This window comes from Aythya ferina (genome assembly GCF_964211825.1).
Source record: "Aythya ferina genome assembly, chromosome: 8".
Taxonomy (NCBI): Eukaryota; Metazoa; Chordata; class Aves; order Anseriformes; family Anatidae; genus Aythya; species Aythya ferina.
Genome location: NC_140304.1, coordinates 31,462,348 through 31,481,708, shown reverse-complemented (window position 1 = coordinate 31,481,708; position 19,361 = coordinate 31,462,348). Strand labels below are relative to the sequence as shown.

Below are 19,361 nucleotides of genomic sequence, written 5' to 3'. Positions count from 1 at the left end.
CATGAAAGAAGAACCTGAAAACCACGTATTAATTTCAGCTGACCGTCTAAAAAAAATGAAAATCAAAAGAAAAAAAGCAAACTGTGCCACGCTGCAGAACCAAAAGCTTGATTGCTCAGGGATAAGCCACGCATTTAATGGTTTGAAGCATATTTCCAGCTCTTCAAGTGTGTTACGACAACAGGTTGACAGTCAAGATAGAAACACCTTGAGAAGACAAAGAAAGGAATATTTTCGAACGTCCTTGTATTTTGTAGTTTTTGCACGTCACTGCAAACACAGCCTCACATTAGCTGAGCTCTGCTAAGAAGATCAGAGAAACTTCTTTGCTTGGCCCCATCGAGAGCCGACACTACTGATGCCAAAGCAGACAGGCCTGGGAAGGAAAGTGCCTTGGAAGAAAGAAGAGAAGTGCATAAACCACAACAAAATTATCCATGGTAGGCTAGAATAAAATCTTCATGACATTTTTATAAAGTCCTCAAGACTACGGGCATACTTTAGGTATCATCTTTCCATCATGAAATCTCAAATTAAGAGCACTGTGACAGTTTCAAGGAGAACTAGCTTGTTGCTATGGCAATCCGTGCTAATTCTCTATGCCAAGGAAACGTTATAGTCTAGTGGAAAAAACCTACAAGAGGAGGCAAATGCCCAAAGTATACTACTTACCAGAATTTAAATCACGCCCGGGATTGAAGGCTCTGCTGTTGACAGTGGTGGACAGTCTGTCGCAGCTGATCGTTCTGGACACGTTGGTGTTAAAGTTGCCATCGAATCTGAAACGCCAACAGCAGGATTAGCAGAGCAGGCAGTACCTATTAAGCACACGCAGCATTTACAACGGAAATAAATCTTTCTGAAGGTTCAATGAAGAAGAATTATTTGTTTGGATACTCCACCATTACACGTGTTTCTAGGGCCCATGACAAATTGTGAAACCCAAGAGGAGGGGGGATAAACTCATCACAGCTGGATTGCATCTGCTCCCTAACATGATACATTACATTTTTCCTCTCAGTATTCCCTGAAAGATAGGATCTGGGGAGACTGAGCCCTTTCATCTAGATTTAAAGAGGTTCCAGCTTGGCACTAGGCAGAGCATCCAGGCGTGCCATCGGCAGGTGTCTCCTCCTGATGTCACACCAAATTTTTTCTTGCTGTTAAGATCCTTTCACCAGCTGAGATCCTTCCACCAGCACTAATATTTCCTCTGTTGCTTTTAAAAAACAAATATAAACCTAATACCTCATATGAAGATTCCCTCTTTATGTCCTTAGGAAAAAAATCTAGAAGTAGATCAACACAAACCCGTTTTCTGTAGCAATGTTTGAGGATTTACATTCTGAAGAGCATAAAGAATTTGAGTGTGAAGTTTTGTTACATTTCATTAGGTAAAATAATTCCAACACATCCCTAATTCTAATCCCAGAATCATCTAGGTTGGAAAAGACCTTCAAGATCATCAAGTCAATGCACAAAGTAATTCAGTAATTTTAATGACAACAAAACTTAATTAAACCAAGGCCTTAACAAAATCAAAATAAGAAGGGTTTTAAAGGTTAAGTAACTATAAACATTTCTGAAGCTTTCAAGGACTTAAAAGCAGTTTTGTGTCATTTACATAAGGCCAGTTTTGCTCATTAATAACTTTGTGACCTTGATCTCTTGATGGCGTTTGACTGACAGTCTCCTTGTTCATGGACTTCCAAAACTATTTGCCTCCTATCGGAGATTTTTCCTACCATCAATTTATTTCTGAGAAACCACAACAAACTGCAAGTGAGGCCTGTGGAAAATCACGTTTTGGAAGAGGAGCCTGGCTTGCCTTGCTGGAGTGCTGCCTGATAAGAAGCAAGTCTTGGAGAGAATCTGGGCAGAACGGGGGCTTGTTGAATACTGTCAAGACTGAAAGAGCAAATTAGAGGACATACGGCTGTGTCAGAAGATATTAACTTGATTAATACCAGTGGCACATCAATAGCTTAGAAACACTTACACAACCCTCACCCAGCGCCATCCCAATGCTTCCTCTTTAGATCAAAGCCCGTGCATATCGCATCCACACCCTTTCTTTAGTTGTTTATCGTCAACTGCACGTAGATGGTTAACCTGAGGTTACTTTTTTCATGCACGTGCATACACACAGATATAAACAGATGTGCACACACAGACACACACGTGCCATGACACGGTGGAAGCCCAAAGTACTGTAACACTGCTGAGGACGACAAGCGCCGCTCTTCTGGTCATTAAGAAATTGGAATCTGAGAATTTGCAACTGGTTCAAGCAGCGAGGTGCCCTGTAAGAACGGGAAGGGATCTTCTTGTTCTGTCCTTGCAGGGCGCGTGCCATAACGGCTGGGCTTCCCAGGCACACCAGATAATTAGACAACGAGCTCCTAAGCCATCCCACTAAAACAACAATCAACAGAAACAAAAACTGAGCCCACAGACAGATGGAACTGGTTACCACAAGGAAATATCAAGTTATGACCACAGGAAGGGAGCCTTTTAAAGCAAACTAAATCTCTCCTAATCCACTATCTTCTCGTTCAGCCCGATTCAAAGTAATTTCTTCCTCAAGGAACAAAGCTGAGGCTGCCTGAAGCCAGCCAGACGCAGGGTCTGCCCCATCTCCTGGCTGTGGGACCCGCGCGTGCAGGATGCGGCGGAAACTTTTATGACTTACAAGAGATCTGCAGAGACTAAGGAAAAGAAAAATTTGTTAGCAGGCTTAAGACCACCACTTCTGTACATGACTGGATCCACTGTCAGAAACGTTACGATCACAGAACCAAACAAATGTTCCTGCAATGGGGGCTAGAGCTCACTGCAAGCAGCACGGCTGCTGCACGCAGAGGTCGTGAGTTGGCATTTTGGGCAGCGCTCAGGCCAGCACAGCCCGATTTCAGGTTGGGAAGAGTTGGTTGCTTAAAGCAGAGGCTTCACTTGTGAGCAGGGAGCGCAGCGCAGCCTTCCCCGTACTGAGAAATCTGCCCCTCAAGTAGAGAAGTCATTTCCTGAGAACTTGGTACTCAGCTCGCGAATAACTTCCTGAACCACAAATAATCACTCTTATGCAAATGCATAACTGAATGTCAGGCACTGACTTCTTTGGTCTTAACAACAGATTAAATATTATGACTTCTGCAGAGTCACAAAATGTTTTGTTTCACATGGCTACAGCTGACGAGAGCCGCGGCTCAGTTTGCAGAAGCCCTCTAACTGACCTTCAGAACATGCAGAAATCAGCATTACTGATGGCAACTCTTTAATTTTTAGGATCTTCACTGCTATGTAGAATTGTCATAGAAAAAAAGAAGTATTTCCTTAAACTAGCATGCTTTAAAAGGGATTTAATCAATACTCATAAACACTATATACATTTTAAAGTAATGGTATTAGTCTTAAAAAGATGAACGAGACTGGCGATGGACAGGGTTAGTTACTGAGGCACCAATGTTTTTTTTCAGCTCCTACCAAGCAAGCAGAAGTTGTGTTGATTTTTTGTTGGAGAGGGAATCTCAGGATTCAGACGAGTTGATGAAGGATGGGCTGCCCAAAGAACAATTTTATCTGTGGGCAAAACCAGCTGGGGAAGAGCTAGAGACTGCAAATGACACATCTCAGTGCTGAAGAAATATTTCCAAGGAATACTGCGGAACGAACTAGAGGCTAATGACTTTTCAGGATGTTAGCTAATTGCCCCAGTGCTCCCATCAAAACCTATTAGCAATGGCAACAGGCTACCTCATTAGCAACTAACATCATCCGTGTCTCAGAACACCAGCAATAAACGCTGGGGGTTAACTCAATCATCTGGAGTCTTCCTCTGCTCCTGATTTTATTTCATGGCAAAAATCACCTCTCACACTCACTGGAAACAACACGTGCACCCCGCCATACAGTTCTTACACCGCTCAAACTACCAGCTTGAAGTTACCAGAGCAAGAAGTTGCATTTATCTGGATTTATAATGTGTGAAAGATCAACGCAGGCAAGTCCCTCAGCTCTTCTCAGGGAGTCCTGTGCTGCCCATCAGGAAAATGAAGGAAGAGATACTAAATAATCAGCAGCAGAGCTGGGGAAGGAAAGGGAAAAGTTACTGCAGCCTAGGCCAGCCCTCCTTTCTCTTGCCACAGCACACATAGAAGAGAAGGACCGAGGCAGCGTGTGGCAAGCTGACCATTGGGCTTTTGTGAGCATTGATCACGCTGGGGAATTTTGGGTGTGCTTCTTCTGGACACCGTTATGTTGTTTCAATTAAGGACATGCTATTAAACAAGCTGCTGATCCTCGCCATTAGAACAGCAATTAAACCAAAGCCTCAACGCCGCAACGTGGTGGTTGCAGTGAACTCGAGGAGTTTCCTCGGCTGTAGCTGCTGGCCTTACCTCCCTACGATGTATGCATGCGATGCACGTTTTCAGCAGGAGCCGTGCAAATCTTCACATCATTTAGATTGGAAGAAGTTATTAAAAATCAGTACCGGAGGATTTGCAGACAAGTATCGATCTCCACCCTTTCTCTGCACCAAAGAGACTGAATTTTAACTGATTTCTCCTTTAATGTTAACAGTATTTCTCACTTCTGCCAGCAGAAAAGATGACAGAGTGGACAGAGTGAGTACCAGCTGTCTGACCGAGACCTCGGTTGGAATCTGACCCCAAAATTTCCAATACCACGGCCAAAACTTCGGGATGTCTTCCAAAATTCTTACCAGAAGGAAAAAAAAACAAAAACACTACCACAACTCTCCAGTCAGATGTAATTAGTTTTTGTATAAACTTAAACAAGAGCCAAAAAAAAAGAAAAAAAAAAAAAAAAAAAAAAAAGAAGCCCTCCCCACTGGCTGAAATTCAGATTCAAGAAAAGCCCAGTTCCCCCCATCCCCCTTTCCCTGCCTCTCTCTAAAAATCCCTTCCTTCTGGATTCACTTTAATGAACAACTGATCGAAACTGCATCCCGAGGGAGCAAACAGAGCCGCGACTCCCACTTTGATCTCTTCCCCATGGAGAAACGCGCTCCCTGCCTGGCTTGCAAGATGTTCACTTGATTGACGTTTGCTCTGATGTGCAAACTGCTTTGAACTTCAGACATTTAATTCCCATCAGGCTGCACTCATTTTTATTCTCCTTCAACAGGATTTACAAGCAGGAGATCAGCAAATGCAGAAGATAAAATAAATTTGCAGAAGCTTTGAATCTTACATCAAAACAGCGCTCAAGTGAGCTCCAATTGGATTTTGCTCAGCCTGAATTTGCAGCGTAAATCAGCCTCTTTTGTACAGTTGCAGTTTAGGGGAAAAAATGGAGGAGCTGTGCACAAAAATGGCATTTGAGCAGCCACCGTGGGGTCCACATTGTTTTGAGCCTCATTTTGTTCTGTCCCGGTCCATTTATATGAATTGCAGGATGATTTCAGTATGCAAATGAAATTAGGTAAGTTCACTGAAAATTCAGCATTTCCTCCGAAATTCTCTGCTAGATGCATTTTCCTGAGAGTAAGACAAGATCTTCACTCATATTTCACATGCTTATGTACTTCGGTAGAGCAGGAACCATCTATTTAAACTGAATGCTGGAAAAACAAAATTTTAATGAATAAACTCAAGAAAAAGCTACTGAGGATTCAGTTCACCACTTTCTTACGGTATATAAGTTGTTGTAATTATTTCAACTCCTGCTTGAGAAAGTCGAAGTGTATTTATTTGTATAGAGAGAGAAATTTGTCCTCGAGGGGGATTTCCTACCTACCTGCTGCAGCTCCTGAACAAAACCAGGCAGTGCCAGGAGTGGCACTGTGCAGGCTCCCTGCATCTTCTGGAAAGCCACATGCATTGCTGCAGTCTGATACTCTGCAGGAACAGCAAACACGGCTTAAATTTCATCGAGTGCGGCCCACCCACTTCTCCTTTGGAAGTGCAGCTCTTAAGATACTGCAGCGACTGAATGGATGCCCGTTATCTCCCACTTGACTGCTCCGAGAGCAAAGATAAACACCGAAAGAGCTGCGATAAAACCCGAGCGCGTTAGCAAATATTTAACCATCTGTTTAAAAAGGAAAAAGGCAGACCACTTCTGAGGGCGCTATCGCGGCCCGGGAGTAAATGATTTTCCAAAATAGGTTTGTAAACTCACTTCTGCAAACAGCTCGATGAGCGCGGGTAAGGCAGCGCTGCCCGGCGGTGTTTCACCACCAAATATTTCTCCGTTCTGCTCCTTTCACGACTTTAGATAAAGGCATTCCTGAAGCACTTGTGACGTTGTTAAACAAAGAACCAGAATAGATTTCCAGCTGCCTCAAACCACGTACATCAGCAGCAAAAGCACCAGATGCGCAGCCATCCACATCTTCAGGTCCCCGTGACGCTTTTCCACGAGCGCCAGCCTTGGGACCTGTGTCGAGGTGCAGAGAAGGGCGAGGGGGACGCCCCACCTGCACACACCAGGACAAAAACTGAAGAGCACAGCACAGCACGATGGGCTGTTACCCCTGTCCTTATTTAGGTGCACTTTTGACAAGCCCTCCATGGGTTCCCACCGAAGGGCAGGGCAGCAGCAGGTGCTCAGGAGAACCCACCAGCAGCTGCTGGGACTGCTACCTGCTGCAGTCCCATCTCCCCCCATCCACACCAGTTCCCAGACTTCCCAACAAGCCATCGAGGGCTGTCTCGGGACAGGGAGATCCCTAATGAACAGGAGACACCGGGGGCATTATCCTCTTCAGCAGGATGCTTTAACTACAACACTGTCGTGTAAATGACCACCCAATTCAATGCTGAGAGGGAATGTCTGCAGACTGCCTGAAATCTGTTTTCACAGCAAAAAAAAAATCTGTTTCACACAGCAAAAACTGCAGAAAACCCCCGCAGCCCCCGCTCTGCTGCCCTAACTGCAACCACAGCTGCATGAAGCGCATTCACTGGGGCTCCTCGCTGCGGGAGCCAACACCACACAATGGCAATAAAACAAAGATTGTTTTCCTTGTCATATCTTCCTATGCTGCTAAACAAGCAGTCTCCAGGCCAAGCTCATTTTCTGTTCCAGTTGGTGCTTTGCTGGTCCCATTTGGTGTCGTTTATGTCTGGGCGCTGGGCGCGGCGCTCCCCCAGCTTATCTCCTGTAACACAAACTGCCTCCTGAAGCCAAGGCGCAGATTTTCAGGATGAATACAAGCAAACACAAGGCCACACATGGATAATGCAGTTGATAATAACAAGTCTAAACTAAATAAAGATGCCAAGCCATCACAAAAAACTCAAGAGTACAACAATAAACCTCTCTCTACGTATTTCATCATCACCAACTGATACAGGCTTTAACAACATCACACAGCAATAAAACTTTAAAACAAATGAAGATATTTGGAGGAAAAACGTGGAGAAAACCACTTTAACTTATACTGCTCTGATAGCTTCGGGTACGGCTTTCCAGCAGAACCATTACCAGTTACGCCTGCTTTTAATGGGCAGGGACATGCAACCAAACAACGTGAAGGATATCTGAGGAGCTTTTGCACTTCAGCCAAAATGCTCAGGTTTTTCTTTTTCTGACTAAGGAGAAAGAAACAAGATAGGGGAGTTTTCAGGGAGCTCACCTCCCTTCATGGAAGTTGCATCTTGGATGCCCAAACTTGTTGTGTTCCCAAAGCAATTCCAGTGAGGTCCATAGCAGTGTAAAGGAATAACGCAGGAATCAGCTGCCAACACGAAATGCCCTCAAACCAAGGGGTGTCAGAGTGTATTTAGGGGCTGAACACGGGACAGAAAGCCTCAAAGATCCCAGCACAAGCCCTTAGATCTACCTCAGAAACCCAGGCTGCAGGTAGCGTGCTGCTGACACTGTGCTTGCACCAAATTTTTACTCAAGTGAGGAAGGCTGCTTGCAAACAGCGCTCTCACCAAGGAAAGGAATACACGGGGTTCAGCACAGGTAACAAAAAGCTTCTTCTAAGCTTCAAGGATAAGCTGTCACCGGCAAAACTGTACCCAGCTTCACTTCTCAAAGCACTGACCTCCTCGTAGCTGGACCAAGTTAGCCCAAACGTCAAAGGCAGAAGAACTGAGGTCAATCAGTACCTCTCAAAATCCCATCACAGCGTCCCGGTGGGAGATCCTTGGGTATGAAGTTTAAAAAAAATCACTCCTAACTCCATGTTCAACTACTTGTATGTGTCCCTGCTCTCAAAAATCTAACCATTAATGTAGGTTTCTTAACTTTTAGTATTTTCTGTTAAAAATGTCAGTATAAAGCTATTTTGACAAGAAATAAAAAATAAATAAAAAAAGCTATTGCTGATTTCAGAAGTCTCCCTGCACAGACACTGATTTCCCCTTTTTAATGAAGTTTAGAGATGTCCAAGAGGACAATGGTGACTCTGGCCAGGAAATGATCTATTTATTTTGATGGAAAGCTTCTGCTTAAAAGGAAGCTTCTCTCATTGCTATTAGAAATTAATCTCTGGTCTGGAGAGTCAGGGCAGGGGAACAGGGCCAGGCCACCTCTGGGAACCACCTCCTGCCCCCGGGAACATTTCCACCCACCCCTTAGCATCCTTGTGTCAAACACCAGACCCAATAATGCCACCTGAATATCAACAGCACCTTTTGTTCCAGACAACTTTAACCACAACAGCCTAACCACAAAACAAAGAAAAACGAAAGGAAGAGCAACAGCCAGGGGAGGCAGGAGGGAGAGAAACAACAACTGAGGAGATGGCAATCAGCCAGCTCACAAAGAGTGATGCTAACAACTTGGAAGCTCAGTTTCACCAGAAAAAAAAAAAGTGTTTTTACATTCTTTCTCTGTATGACTTGCAGACAACTTCCTAAAGATGGCAGTGGATATACTTCCAGTGGTCTGCTACGCTGCCACTCTTCCACCAGCACTACCTGCATGGCTCTTGCTGAAGCAGTCCAGAAGATCCTGCAGGCTGACAGACTGACCTGGTGGCCACTTAAACAGATTTACTCTGACCAAGCCAAGTAACTAAATAATGGAAATCACATTATAAAGCCCAGATGAGGAGCTCTGCAAACAGAAAATTCGTGTCTCTGCTTTGCCAGCAGTGACCTCCAGTTCATTTTTTAAGCTGCTTTCTGTGAAGGCTCCTTACGCAGGTCCACCATCGGGAAGGACATCCCTGAAGGCCTTCCGACCTGAGTCATTTTGAAGGACAAAGTGGAAAGAAAATCAGAAAATCACGGAAGTTCCCAGACTAAGAGCAGAGCTCTTTTTATTTATTTATTTATTTATTTATTTATTTTATTAAATATTATGCCATCTTGACAGGGGAGGTTATAACTTTCCTCATTCCTTCTCTTCACCCCTCTCTTGAAGGTGCTACTGCTGATGGTCAGCTCCTGCATAGAGGTATCAGGCACCTGAAAAGTTTTCATTTTATGCAGCCGCTCTGTCCAGCAGGAACTGCACTGAGACCATGAGATTTACCCCATAGCCACAACCAAAAAGCAAGGTACTGCTTTCCTCAGAGCCACCTGAGGCTTAACCCTATCCAGGTTTCTTCCTTTCATGCCAAGCAAAACAAATAAAACCCCCCAAAAAAGCAGCCTCTCTCTTCATACATGGATTCATGACACACATTTGAACACAGTGAATATTTTAAAAGCTTACATGAATAAAGGTTAATGCTGTAATTCAGAAAAGATTAAAGAATGCTGTCATTAAGAGCTGTCTTATAAAGTTACAGAAAATACTTCTAGTATTTATTACCCAAATTACCTTCCTCTCTTAAATGTTTTTAAATCAGAAATGAGATCTAAGCAATGAAAATATACTCTGCATTCAAAGTTTACAGTGTATAATAATAAATGATGAGAAAGTTACTCTTGTTCTTTTGTAGCACATATGGAAGTGAAGTGTTTAAAACGTTGATTGTTTAAAAGAAACAATTACACTGTAACTGGAAAAATCAGACACTCCATCACACCTTCCTGCAACCACGAAACACAAAGATATTTCTGTAAACATGCAACATAATACACGTTGATTAAAGACAACCAACTGCCTGGATTTGGGCTATTCAAAGGTCTTTAAAAAACAAACTGAAAATGAACAAACTCTGTTTTCAAGCAGTGTTCTCGGTTTCTGTAAATCTGTCTCAAGCAGCAGCAAGTCAACTCGATTAAGCTGCACCGCAATACTTCCAGCATGTGATGCACTGACCAGCTCGTGATTTTGGTTACTGCACTTCAAAGGGGAAAAAAAAGAAAGTCCCATGACCAGCTGCAGAAGAGTTATTCAGCCTAAGTAGTGTCTCAGAGCAAAACAGGCATCTTGGATGCAGACAGGTTCATTTCGTAGAAAAGTTTGTTCAACCCTTAATTGCATGAAATAAACTTTTTTGTGTGTGTTTGTGTTTTATTTTACGATCTATCATAGCAGAGCCCAGTCCTTGTTTAGAGCTCCTCGTTAAACGTGTGTATACTAGAAACACAAGAGCACAGGAGGACAGGATGAGGAGCACCTTTGGAGTATCTCTTTCCCCATTTTCTCACAGTTAACAAGGATAACAGAAAATACATGCTATTTTGCAAAAGAACGAGTTTCATCTTTCTTCATATATTATATGGCAACCAAAGTAGTTCCAGAAATCAGTACTTACTCCATCATAGATGGTGGAATAGTGCAGCAGTCCTGGATTGCAGTCAAGGGCGACGTGAGATGAGCGGTGTATGACGCTTCCACTACTTGCTTGTTTCGGTTCACGACATCCAAGTAACGGTTAAACTTCTCACGGATTTTTTTTGCCAACTGTAAAAAAGAATAAAAAGAAAGATGAAAATTCAGTCAGTTTCTTTGCAATACTATGATCCTTATTAAGAAAATTGAACAGAAAGCAAAAACCACCTAAGTTAAAGCTAACAGTTGCCTGCCTTGCTCACTATACTCCCTGTTTTGGAGGCTCAAGGTACGATAAGTCAAGTAATTAATAATATTGGCCACAGAAAGCAGTATATATAATAAAATAATTTTACCATCAAGTACTTGAACACTGTTCTGCATGCTTGAGGAGTGAAATTTCCATTTTATCAAACTTTCCTTTCACCGAATGGTACCCTGATAGGGCTCTACCCATGCTGCAGCGCTCAGCACTGAAGCTCCAACGCGATGCTCTTGCAAGGTCTGACGAGGATATGATGGGGACTGAAATAGATTGACTTGTGGTCTCAGACTCCTAAGCAAAGCCCAAATAATACCCCTAATGCTACCCCCTGTGAAAATGTAGATAAATATCATACAGACAACAATACATCCATCAGAGCACTGGATATATTTAGGAGAGCAAGCTCAGGACCCGGACAACTCCAAATGCTGTCATGCACATTTTCTCTTGATCAACAGTCTCCTCGGGCAGGTCGATCGGTGCAGAAGTATCTCACAATTCCTTTCAGGTACTTCTCTTCACTGTGGTTTGGGCAAAATAAACCCTCCCAGTTCTTGCTCCTGTCTTTGCCTCTCCTGCTGCTTTCCTGGGGGTGCCCCAGGGACGGAGCCGAGCTTCTCCCAAGTGAGGCTCCGTGCAGACCCAGCAGCTCACTGTGGCTCGCCACAAGCTACAGCAATTTAACTACAGTTCAACTTCAAATAGCAATAAAATTAAAAATCTGTAATTAATATTGTAATATAATAGGAAAAAGAAGGCAACGTCTCACAGACAGAATTATTCCACGAGCTTTTTGTCATCAGGGTTCCCTGTGACGGAGGCAGCCACGGACAAACCAGGACAAGGTGTGGAGGTTGCACCACCTCCCGTAACAGCAGGCAGTCACATTTCCCTCCTTCCAGAAAGGAAAACCAGTCAGGCTGACGTCCTGCCCCAGCAATTCTCAGACCTTCAAAGATGAGTAACTGCTACAAGCTAATTCTAACTTTAGAAATAGCTGATTTGCGTGCATTAGCCTCTTTCTTAAATGTCTCTCTTACACATTTCTTTCAAAACAACTCAATAATAAATGCATTGCCCATCTAGCAATGGCATTTCTGCAAACGTGCAGCGTGGGGCTGTGCTTACAGTGACTCCAAACCAAGGCTGAGAGGCGAGGGATGCTGCAGGGGCACGGGGCAGGACTCCTGCAGCTGCCCTGCTGGGTTGGGTAGGTTCTTGCTCGTGCATCATGCGAAGCACTTCACGGCGGGCTTACCTAATGACTTGCAGAGGAAAATTGGAAGGGAAAATTTGTGGCTGTTATTTGAGTGCACGTGATAGCAAATGCAGCCCCCAGGGAGTATCGGGCTGGACGAGGAATGTTTATGAGGGGTTTTGCTCCGTCTTTCATTCAAAGTTAGGAATAAATAAAATAGCTCGGGCATACAGAAAACTTGGGCTGGCACACTCGGCGTGCTTCTCACACCTACACAGTTACTCCCCACACAACCCGAAATGAAAGAGAACACCCTGTGGGCAGCATGCTGTGGTGCTGAATACTCGGAAGTGTTTCATTCTGCATTTCTGCAAACTTTCAGGGCTGGGGTTCCTTCAGGAGTGCATGACTCCCACGTGCCCAACTCTGCCAGGCTGATCGAGCAGTGCCACAACGTTTGTGTGCCCAGACCACGATGGGTTGTTCCAGACCCCCTGGCTGACCAACACCTCCCCTGCCTGTTATTACCAGGACACTTCACCACGATTTCCTTTGCTCCCATCACACGCTGCAGCTCAGCAGCAGGTCTCCGGGGAGCACGGGTTTGGCAGAACCTTGCCCAGATGAGCTGCAGCATCACACCTCAATTACCTTCCTGCAGTGCTGCCAAGGCACCAGAGGACTACCAACAGTCTCCTCCACACGAGGCATCCAACGCTGTTAAATCACTCCTAGCTGGCAGATAATACACTGCTGGGTGGTTCCTTCTCTTCTCTATTTTCAGGTGAACTCTCTTTTTTTCCAATTGTATGTCTTGAGCATGAACGCTGTCTTCAGCAGTGCCCCAAAATCCACAAGGCACATTTCCTACACTGAAGCATTTACATTTCTTGGTCACCAAGCTCCCCTCTCAGTTTGGCCAAACAAAATATCTGGGCTTAAGCATGACTTTGTCCAGATACTTGGATCTATACGCTTCTTTCCTGATTTCCCTATTTGAAAGCTTTTTCCCCATTTAGAGCTTAAGTTTGCTGAAACAGGAGCCGCGTGGCCTTCGTTAGCAGTAGCAAAACTAACGGGGAACATCAGAGCACAAGGAGGCCCGCCTGGAGTCGCTGCCTCTCGCTGATAAACGCCGGCTGCACGGGGCCAGGTTTAGCTATTGACGAGTTTTCACCTTGCAGGCTGCGCGATGAAAGCTCCCCACGCCCTTTGAATTCACCCTGCCCGGCAGAGTCTGAGGATCTGAGCAATCTGTTGGCGGCAGAGCCCGCACCTCAGGAGCTGATAAAAAGCAACTGCTCAGTGCCGAAGCTGCATCTCCCACTTAAGGGCTGCTAAACGGCTCGAAGTCATTGCGTTACCTTCATTAAATGGGCTCCAACGCTTCAGTTGAATGTGTTTCATCAGCAAGGAAACCAAAGCCCCCCCGTGCTACCCAAGCAACCATCCTGCCCCTGGCCTGGGCACACAGGAAGGGCTGAGTTTGGCCCGTCTAAGCACCCCAAAAAACACCAGCCCCTCATAATAAGAGGATTTGCCCCCAACAACCCGAACAGATGAAAACCGGCTGGCTCAAAGCACGCCACTAACGGCGAGATGACCCAAAAGCAGTTTTTTCATTGAAAATTCATCACCGTGCACAAATCACGTTAAGACTCTAAGGACAACACACCCATCAGCTGAAAAATGTCTTTAAAAATGGTCCAAAGTCATCAAATCGAGATGTGTAATCCGCATGAAGCATAACAAAGCTAACTCGATTTTTCTTCCATAGTTGGGCTTCACTGGAGCACAAAACATCCTAAAACCCAGGCCAGTGCAGAGTCATTCCAGTTCTGGGTGATTAAACCCGCAGCAAACACTAACACACATTTCCCAGCTCCTCACCTCGGCGCTGCGTGCCCATGCATGCACACACACATCATTAGCTCGGGAACATTATTCAGCTTGCAAAGGGATGCACTCGGCTGTTAGCGCCTGTCAGGAGAAAAGCTGCAGCCTTAAATCAGCTTCTTACTTTTCTAAATTAAAAAAAGTAAATAAGAAAATAAAAGAAGGAAAAAATAATAATCTTTCATCCAGAGATCGCTCGCTGCTTTCCCAGCCCACGCCCTGCCTCTTGCAAGCTGCCCAGAGCTGCACGCTGAAGGATGCAAGAGCTGTGCCATGTTTGCGGCCAAAATTCAAAGGTACAGAAGGAAAGAAAGGACAAATGACAGAGGGACAGAGCTCTGAAACATGAAAACATCCTAACAGGGTTATTTCAAATATTGTAGAAGGCAAAAATGGAAAACTGCGCCCTCAATCAAGCACATAAAAGGGATGGATGCTCACATGCCAGAGCTACCCACGGGCACGGACCGGCTGGGACAGACATTTCCTGCTCCTGCAGAAGGGCTCAAACCCTCCCGTTTTAATGCAGGCTAAAATAAACTCCGATACCTTGAGATCGACATAAAATGCTATTAGCCTCGGGTCAATTCTCAAAGCGCTTTTCATTTTAAAAACAGAAGAAAAAAAAAAAAAACACCCTTGCTCAGCATTCATTGCTTTTTGATTTTTAGTTTTAAATTTCCAAGCTGGATTTTTACCTTTTCTCCCTAATTTTAAGGAAGTGGCTACCCAGAAACGAAGCGCTGGCTGCAAACAATGCGGCCATTAGCTCTGTTTCTTCCCCCTTTTTGGCAGCTGGCGCGCAGCCAGCGCCTTTCAGTTTGCAGACAGGTTGGACGGTAACACCTGTTCCTATTACAGCAGCACCCATGGGTAATGCACTTCAATTGTCACCATCTCCACTGACAACCTTTCATCACGACATCAGTGAGCTTCCCTAATTTTCCCAGAGACATTTTGCTCATTTGCATCGCTCCCTGGAGCTTTGTTAAAGCCTGGCTCCCCTCAAAGCTCGGCTGCTCTGAAGTCTCCCTTTTTCAGGGGGCACGGAGGGAAAGCAGAGCTCCGAGGTTAGGTTTTAGTTCTGGCTGCATCTCAAAACCAAGGGGTTTTTCATGTTATCGAGGCTGTGTATAAAATATGTAGCAAGGAGGCTGACAGGCACGGATGCCCTAACGGACTTAGGGGGGGATTTAGTGCCGCCGGGCTCCTCGGGAAGCGCTGCTCACACGCTAACGAGTTGAGGCAGTGGGGTTGTTTTTAAGCCCCGTTTACGAACCAGCAGAATCTGGAACAAAAGGCATCCACCACGCACCACAGCATCACGGTACTATGGATCCACAGAGCCCTGTTCGAAGAGGTTTTTCCCATACTTATTCCCAAGCTGCTGGGCTCCTGAAGAAGCTGCTGCTGCTGCACGGACTCCAAACAGGGTCTTGTCTCCAGAAAGGGACCTCACAACCACCGCCAGGTTGTTCGGACACCTTTGTATTAACTTCAAATCCCTCCTGCTCTGATGACAATTAAGATATATTCTAGATCATTGCATCAGGAGGCAGGAAACTACTTTCCAACACACATTTCCCCAAAGGGAATGGCACTTATTTGTGGCACTCCATCCTCCAGGAATTTTAGCAAGGTTTCCCAAGATCCACCGAAGGGAAGAGATTTCAAATGTGGTCCACAACAAAAGCTAGAGAAAGGGCCACAACTCCCATAAGTTATTCTGGAAAAATGTTAAACACCGTACATAGCGCCTTTAATCACAAGCCTCATGATTAACCAACACAAAATTCAACATCTTGTGACCATATCGTGGCTCCCAGCCAGGGAGATGTCATGCTGAACAGTAAAATCTTGATTTTTCACCGCGCTCATTTCCTTTGGAAATTTGAGCCGTGTCTGCCAACAAGGGCCGTGTCCTGAGCGACACGAGACAAGTCACGTGCTAAAACATCAGGAGGCTGCAGAGGCTGTCCTTTAATTGTCACTCGGGTCATTAACAGGCAGTGCTGCCATGTTTCCCCCACCCTACAGAGGAAGAACCACAGGAGGAGCCCCCAGCAGTCTCACCAACTGTTGGTGGAACAAAACCTGTTCCTTCTTTTCTCAAAACAGTTCCAAACCCAAGTTTTGCACAGGTCGTGTGGAAGTCCTCCATCAACCCAGAAGATGAGAGCAGCCCAGGAGCACCGAAACAGATGGGAGAGCAGCAGGGATGAAGAAACTCCCAGAAGCCAAGCCCAGAAGCGCAGCATTTCAATTGGTGGTACAAAAATAAAACACTCCAAGCATTATTTACAAACGGCATAACAATCCAGTGAAAGACACCCAGAATATCATCGTCTGGGATTTGTCTAAGAGCGACTCCAAAACATGTCCTACCATCGAGAGCACACCCCGGCAGCTGCACCCCACTCGTGCCCCATTTCTAATTATCGTAGCTCAAGCATGAACAACACGAGCCTCCCAAAACTCGCCCGGGTGTGACAGCAAGATCAGTATCTGAAATAACACTGTCCATGGGGAGTATAGGAGCAACGCAGACAGAGCTCCGTGAGCAGTGATCTACAAACCTGGATAAAAAGTTCTCCAGCAGATTAACAAGAAATACAGTTAGGTGCTCCTTGTAACAAAGTAAATAACAAAACAGAAGTTCTGCTTTTCGTTAGGTAACATGTTTCACTTGATGTCTGAATATTTTAACCATTTCTTTCAGCTTTTATAACTCTGAAAAACAAGTATCATATCTGAATTACAAATACATCCTGCTGTTCTAACAAGAACGCTTTGTTTCTCTCCAAAAGGCGTTTTTGCCACAGACATAATCCAGTCGATTCAACCACAAGTCACTGATGACTTCAGCTTTCAGAGGTTTATTTATTTAAGATATGCTATTCATCAAAAAATCCTTTTGGAAACCTGGTTCTATTAGAAAAAAAAAACTGTAGACAAACAACTGTAAATGTTTTGCCTTAAAATTCTGTTCCTGAGGCTCCTAACCGACTTCCTTCAATTCCTGAGCAGCTCCTAGCAGCTTTACACAAAATTCATTCTCTAGGTTATTATGGATGATTTTGGAGCCGATAATTATGCTCTGGATGAGCTAGCAGGGAAGGCAATGACTTTTCTAGCTCTAAACACAGAAGTTACATAGAGACTTTCTGCGTGAGGCCGCTCAACACACACCTGCTCGGGGCTGCTCCACCGTCCACCTTCCTCTCTGGTTTCCAGCGTTATGCTCTCTGTACTGCAGAACCCAGACGTTTGGCACGATGCTGAACGCACGCTGCCTTCCCTAAAAAGGGCTAACCTAGACTAAAACTCACCATTTTCCACCTTTTTCCATCACAAGTTCACACCACTACAATTTTCGTAGCGTACGAGTTCTCCGATATTGAAATCACTGGCAGGAAAGGTACTCACGTTATTTTTGGCAACTGTCATCCCATGTTTAATAACCTGTTCAAAGTGAGAAAGGATACTTTGGATAGCAATCCTACAGCTCTCGACCTTAAAAGTGTAAGCAGATTAACGTCAAAAGGTAAACCTCTCCCTGTGTGGCACGAAGAAAGCCAAGCGTATTAAATCGTTCGGCCTGAAGGCCAACAGCTGTAGCTTTTCCACTCTCCCAGCAAACTGAAAGTCATTATTTACACGGTTTGGTATATAAAAAAACAACCCCCACAACAATCCGGTGGCCTGCCAGACAAGAATCCCAGCTGACAAAACCGTAATTAATTGCCTTCGGGTATCAGTTGCTAAGAAAATGTTAACGAATGACAAAAGCAGGAAAAAATGACAGGGGAGTGAAATTTGCTTACGTTTGTTTGCATTTGCTCAAGATGATCCCATTCAATGCTCTACTCTTACTCATAAAACTCGATTACATCGCTTGTGATTCATTAGGGCTCGAAGACCCAGTTATTAATGAAACAGAAGTGCTCAATTATTCTGCTACCCACTTCGCTGGTGAGCTTTTAACCGCAGTAATTACGCTTTGCCGGGGCCTCGTTTTTCTCCTCTGACAGCTCAGAATTCATCACACTACCTACAGTGTTTAGACAGTTATTTGTATCTACTTGGAGTGAATACGTCCATCTGTGACCGAGAGACAAGCAGCGCCTTTTTCTAAGGGCAGAATCTATAGTCAAAACTTCAAAGAAGTTTTAATTCGGTTTCTTGGTTTCCCGAAAACACTTTTGGCTTTCAAGAGCCATCTGATACGTATAATCTAGCCCACATGGCCCTTTTGTGGTGTGCAGACCACCCAGGAACACTTGTGAAAACCCGATCGCTGAGTCAGAGCCAGCGAAGCCTTCGGTGGGGATGTCGGGCTGGTTTCAGGCTGACACTTGTGAGGCCACAGCTCCTCTTCTGCAGCGAGAGCACCTGCACGTGCCCCAGCGCCTCTCTCCTGTCCGTGTCTGACCTCAGACACTAGGGGAAGCAGCTGCCAGCAGAAGCGAGGGTGCGGTGCCCTGCCAGCAGCGGGTTTCTTGCACAGGATCCCAGTTCGAGCATCCAAAACCTCTGTGCACCCTCCCCTCCGCTTTAGGTGAAAACGGCTTTTGGCATTTCTTTGTTTAGTTCCACTCCCGCAGCCAAACTGCACGCGTAGGGCAGGGTCCCACAACAAGACCACAGCTCCAGAAAAACTTGGAGCAACGTTCCTCAGCTGACTGCAGCTCGGAGAAACCCCCTAACGCTTAACTTCCATCAGAGGGGTTGAGACTCCATTATCCACAGGGTCAAGCAATTGTTAACACCAGCACTGGGGTAATTTACTAGGGTTAATTCTTTGCTCTAGTTTCTTCTATCGTTTCTCACATACATCTGTACCTCACCAAAGAAAAATCTGACACAGGCAGTACCAAAGGTTAAGCACAAACTTTTTTTTTTTTTTTTTTTTAAGCAAACCTTACCATTTTTATGCTAACAGCCAAGAGATTCATCCTAAAATCCACATGATGTCATTCTAGCAGCCTAATTTAAACCCCTTATCATTACTCACACAGCTGTACATTATCGCAGTTGTCTGTCAGCGTTACTGCACGCTGCAGTTTAGTGCTGGTATGGGATAAGATTCCTACCCCTACGACTCAGTTTTTGTTTAACAGAAACCCAGTGTTGCTGGAACTTTTCCTGAGCTCCCCCATTTTCTGCAGATAAACCAAGTTCCTGCATTGATCATAATCCTATCAAAAGCCCCCGTGTTTGGTCTGAAAGAGCAGAGGAGCTGAGCCCCGCTCTCCATTTCAAACTCACCCAGAGCTTAAACACATCGCACATAGATTCTAAATCTCATTTGATCCAACTCTGCTTTGACTTTCTCCTTGGAGGAAAAAAAAAAAG

At 44.9% G+C, this 19,361-nt stretch overlaps 1 protein-coding gene across 4 annotated transcripts in view; it reads right to left on the bottom strand.

Moving 5' to 3' along the window:
• CACHD1 (cache domain containing 1) overlaps positions 1–19,361 on the bottom strand; it is a gene marked incomplete at its 5' end in the record, with an annotated part of 94,330 nt that overhangs the window by 42,048 nt on the left and 32,921 nt on the right. For 3 of the 4 annotated variants that reach the window (XM_084527665.1, XM_084527666.1, XM_084527668.1), the window contains 2 exons: positions 673–779; positions 10,631–10,779. In XM_084527665.1, coding sequence (XP_084383791.1) covers positions 673–779; positions 10,631–10,779 — 256 coding nt within the window. Of the gene's footprint in view, positions 1–672; positions 780–10,630; positions 10,780–17,432; positions 17,454–19,361 lie in introns of those variants that run through there. The other variant, XM_084527667.1, reaches the window with a different exon arrangement.